The sequence below is a fragment of the Solanum stenotomum genome, chromosome 7, assembly GCF_019186545.1.
Source record: "Solanum stenotomum isolate F172 chromosome 7, ASM1918654v1, whole genome shotgun sequence".
Taxonomy (NCBI): domain Eukaryota; kingdom Viridiplantae; phylum Streptophyta; class Magnoliopsida; order Solanales; family Solanaceae; genus Solanum; species Solanum stenotomum.
This window is the reverse complement of record NC_064288.1, coordinates 39,170,291-39,175,319: the sequence shown is the minus strand read 5'-3', so window position 1 is coordinate 39,175,319 and position 5,029 is coordinate 39,170,291. Positions and strand designations below refer to the sequence as shown.

General features: G+C 40.4%; 1 protein-coding gene across 1 annotated transcript; it reads right to left on the bottom strand.

Moving 5' to 3' along the window:
* Positions 1–4,320: 4,320 nt before the first annotated feature.
* LOC125869884 (uncharacterized) lies at positions 4,321–4,698 on the bottom strand. Its single transcript, XM_049550289.1, has one exon. The coding sequence runs from the start codon at positions 4,696–4,698 to the stop codon at positions 4,321–4,323; it is 378 nt and encodes a 125-aa protein (XP_049406246.1).
* Positions 4,699–5,029: the final 331 nt, after the last annotated feature.

The following is a 5,029-nucleotide window of genomic DNA, read 5'->3' as shown; positions in this document are numbered from 1 at the left end:
TATGAGCACTAGCAAAAATGATGAAAGAAGGGGAAAAGAAGTGTTGAGAATACCACATCTCATGAGGATAAAAGTCACTAAGCCTAAATGACCATACCTTTGCACTCAGCCCCATTACAAGCCTTGAAAAGACCTTTTTGATCTTGATTGAGCTAAAACAAATGTTGATCAGAAAATACGGACAAACCTATGGGTGAAAGTATGCATCGTGTTCATCTAAGTATGAATGTTGCATTTGATTCCAAAGCTTTAAATTGTAAACCATTGTGTGTGAATATGGAATCATTCCTTGTGTGAGGGCATTTGAACACTTTGGTTGAGCTTGAACTTGCATTTGAAGCAAGTATTGTGAGCATGAGATTCTTTGATATTGGTGAGTCACAGCTTGAATCTTTGAGTGCACATTTGATCTTTGCATAAGTAAATTAAGTCTTGTTATGTGCATTCATGATTGAGTCTTGTGTAGGACTGTTCGAGACACCATTTTTGAATTGCTGAACTTAAATTTGCTTAAGGACAAGCAAAAGTTTAAGTTGAGGGTGTTGATGAGTCCACAAATTGGACTCATTTAGGGCTATGTTTTGATAGAATTAGTGTCCTCAAATGCATATTTTGTCTCAATATCTGATGAAAACCCTTAAGTTTTAGGTATTTGGAGTTTGAGCGAAAGCATAGACACTACTTAGTAAAAAAGAACAAAAACAGCAGAAAGAATGAAGAAATAAATATCAGAGAATCGCCGAACTCGTACGGCGAGTCGCCAAAATGTCTTATTCTCACTTTTTGTTCCAGTGTGCTGAGCCCTGAAGGAAAGGATCAAATTGGCAGTTAAAAAGAGCAGTCGGCGTGTCGCTGAGCAGTTCTGTGAAACAGTACTATGTCGCCTAATGATCCAAAACATGATGATATTGAAGGCTAATGCAAGACGACGATGAACTAGACCAAAGGGCAGATCGCCGAGTTGATTGGCGATTCCAACTATCTTCGCCGAGTGATCCTTCACAACACAGATTTTTGAAAACTATAAATACTCGTTGAGAATTATTATTATAGTATTGACTTTTTACCTTGGAACAGTAATTTTTCAGACTTTGGTTCTATTTTTGAGTTCTAAGTTTGGAGAGGGTTTTGAAGAACTTGAAGGTTCAAAGGGTTTCAACTCCAACAATTTGGGTTTGGGTCTCCTGGATTCTTCACTCTTGGCTTGTTTTGAGACTAAAATCTCATACCCATTTGAATGCAAACTTATTTTGGTATAAATTTCTCTCTCTTTTACATGTCTAGCTAAAACCCCAATTCTTGGTGTGTGATTATGTGAATATGCGTTAAATTAATTATTGGGTCTTGCTTGCTAATAGTTTATTTTTTGTTTAGATGTGATTTTGTTTAGTAGTTGTGTTGCAACTTGATGAAATTGTAGTTGCAAACATGATTTCACCTTTATGTTTACGACTTGCTCGAGAGAGAGGTCGTAAAACTAAGACTACTAAATTGATGGGCAGTGGGAGTGGGTCGACATGAGGTTCAGCTCGAGAGAGTGAACCCTAGTCCTTCTCCCACACACTCAGCTCGAGAGAGTGAGTGGGCTAAGGCAGAGGTTGTTCTTCATACAGCAAGTGGGTGTCCGAGTGGAACCCATTTGATTCGTGGTATGTTGTTCGAGACTAAGCTTACCCCCACTATAGTCTAGCCTACTCACAAATATTTTCAACGAAATTACTATCAAAAGCATATATCCCAATGATCTAGTCTAACTTGTATTCCTATCATATCCCAAGAATCCCCTCTCCTTGATTAGTACACTTCGTATCTTTGCTTGTTTTTACTTACTTGTGACAAACTCCCATGATTAATTGACACTATTGTGTCACCCCCTTTGATTTAACATGTTTATATTCGATAATTCTTTTTTAGCTTTGACTAATTAGAACTTGATTTTATTTTTCTATTAATTCTCAAGCCCGCTCCCTTGGGACTCGACCCCAACCCTTGGTTGGGTTACTTTACTAATGTACGATCGTAGACACTTGCATTGGAAATTGTGTCTTAATTACGCAAACATCGTCTCTCCATTCAGTTCTCCGCTCTAAACTTCAAAAACTAAAAAATATTATGTTTCAACAAAAGATCAGATACTAAGCTTGAAATTTAAACAAGTATTTATAGTTGTCAAAAGGTGTGCTGCGAAGGACAATTCGGCGCAGTTAGTTGGGATCGCTGATCCACCCTTTTTGCTTTGGCCTTCAGCATCTTCAAGCTCTGTAACTTTGGGCGATATGGCTCTGCATCACGGAACCGTTCGACGACTCGCCGACTGCTCCTTTTGATCTCCTACTTGATTTTCTCCTTTTGGGCTTGGCACACTGGAACATTAGGCGAGGCCAAGGCCGTTCGGCGATTCGCCCAATGGATTAGGCGATCCTCATGCCTTCTTTTCTTTGTCTTTTCAGCTGCCTTGTTCCTTTTTGCTCATTAGTGCCCATGCTTTGTTCGTCAATCCAAATACCTGAAATTCAAGGAGTTACATCAGTTATTAGCACAAAATATGCATTTGAGGACACTAAATCTATTAAGATAAAGCCCTAAATGAGTCCAAATCGTGGACTTATCAACACCCCCAACTTAAACTTTTTGTTGTCCTCAAGTAAAATTCAAGTTCAGCAGTTCAAATTGGATGTCTCAAATAGTGATACATAAGACTCAATCATGAATGCACACAACAAGACTCAACTTACTCATGCAAAGATCAATTGTGCACTCGAAGACTCAATTTGTGACTCACCATTACCGAAAAATCGCAAGCTCACAATACTTGCTTCAAATGCAAGTTCAAGCTCAACAAAGGTGATCAAATGCCCTCACACAAAGAATGATTCCATATTTGCACACAATGATTCACAATTTAAAGCTCTGTAATCAAACGCAACGCTCATACTCACATAGACTAACACAATGTATGACTTCACCCATAAGTTTGCCCGTATTTTTCAATCAACACTTGCTTCAGCTCACTCAAGATAAAAAAGGTATTTTCAAGGCTTGTAATGGGGCTGAGTGCAAAGGTATGGTCATTTAGGCTCAATTGTTATAGTCCTTATGAAATTTGGTGCAAACAACACTTCCTTTCTTTTTCTTCCTCATTCTCATTCGTGCTCAAAAGTCATCACATTATTCACTTTCCATGGGTTGTTGGAAACTCCATCTTCTTTGTATTTTCACAACTCTATTCCACAACTTATTCATTCATTTTCTTTTTCATCCTTTTTTTTGTATGGAGGGGTTCCATTTTTCTCAAAACCATGGGTCAAAGGGAACTTTCTTGCACTTCTTGATTTACCTTCTCTTTTCACCACACCCCTAACTTAGGCTTTTGGCCTAGGTTGGCTATTCAAACATAACACAAATCATGATGATTATGGGTATTGGATGAAGAAAGGTTATGTTTTCATCAAGTTTCTTCCAAGAAAATATTAAGGCTCAAAGGGTGCTCAAGCGGGGTTCACGCACTCATAAGGTAGGCCACAAAAAGAGGTATAATGTCAAATTGGTTCACACTCTTTAAAGTCGCCTAAGATAATCTCAAGAGTTCACATCACTTAGTCAACCGGACCAACGGGGCAAATTCTAGGTGTCATAACACATGGTTCACGGTAAGCTCATCACACAAGGCATTGACACCATAGTCAAACAAGACTCCACACTTTTGCTAGTGTGCAATGTTCATCACAAGAGACTCAATTCGATACTTGACTAGTCACAACGAGATGCAAAGAGTTCACATATTGTCTATGCAACTTCATTTGGCCTCATCGTAGCCGCACATTCATTTTTCTTAGATAATGAGCACTATTTAAGTCACTGGTATTGATTAAAACCAATACTCAAATTTGCAAAAGAACAACCACATTCAACACAAACAAGAGGTGGCAAAATTTTTTGAAGGGTCAAAAATCATTTACAATTTAAAACACGGAGCCACAAGCTCAAACATACCACAAAAAGTGGTGCACAACACAATTTCAGCTCAAAACCTTATATATAAACTAAACCAATATTCACAAAAGTTCACACAAAAGGTGGGCCTCACTCCACCACAAATAAAGTCATTTGTCCTCAAATGCAAACAAAAATATCCACAAGTTAAAATAAATTAGGACAGAGAGGGAGGTAAAGAGGGGATTCTGTCTACACCATCGCTACATCTGTCTAGGCATCAGTGCCCGATGCATCGGTCTGGACTCGGGCCTCAGTACCCGGAGTCACCTTAGAAGGAACAACAGTTGCACTAGGAGCAGCCAAGGGAGTATTTGCTAAGGAATCCTACACAGCAACATCTACCATGGCCTCTTCAGTCTCAGTAAGGCACTCATATGAAGCTTCTTCAGCAACCTCGAGCATCTCCTTATCAATCTCCACCTGAGACTCATGATCAGCTGCTTCCTCAACTCTAATCTCATCTTCGGCGGTAGCTGGAGGCATATCTGGTACATCTGGAATCTCCACCATCCCGAAGCTCATGGACATGTCGGTGGACTTCAGTTGATCTACGTCACACCTCAACATAGCAATAGCGGCCTTTAAGGTTATCACCTCCTCGGTTTCCCCTTGGCCACGCTCACACACCGCTATCCTAGCCGCAAGGGCGTCAATGGTAGTGCTAAAGTGTGTCACAGAATCATCTAGGGAAGTCTGAATCATGCCCGGAATGAAGGCCTTGAGTCTGGTAGCTCACGATCCGCAGAATCGGCAAGCTGCCCCATCTGCAGTAATGAAGCCTGAGTGATCAGGGCTCGAGAGACAGCAGTAGCAGGTCTAGGAGGTAGTGCAGCAGCAGAAGAACTAGGGATATCAGAATGTACAACACAAGAAGTGCCTGGAGGCCCATGGGCCGGAGTAGGCAAAGATGCTTCTGCAGGTACTAAGTTTGTGTCTACAACCGGGGGAGAGTCCACCGGGGCTGCCTTTTTCTTCTTCTCGACCTCATCCTTCAAATATTCTACCTCGATCCTCTTGATATCAGGAGAGGATG

Coding starts and splice junctions, on each gene's coding strand:
- LOC125869884 (XM_049550289.1), bottom strand. CDS start 4,698: ATGATTCAGACTTCCCTAGATGATTCTGTGACACACTTTAGCACTACC.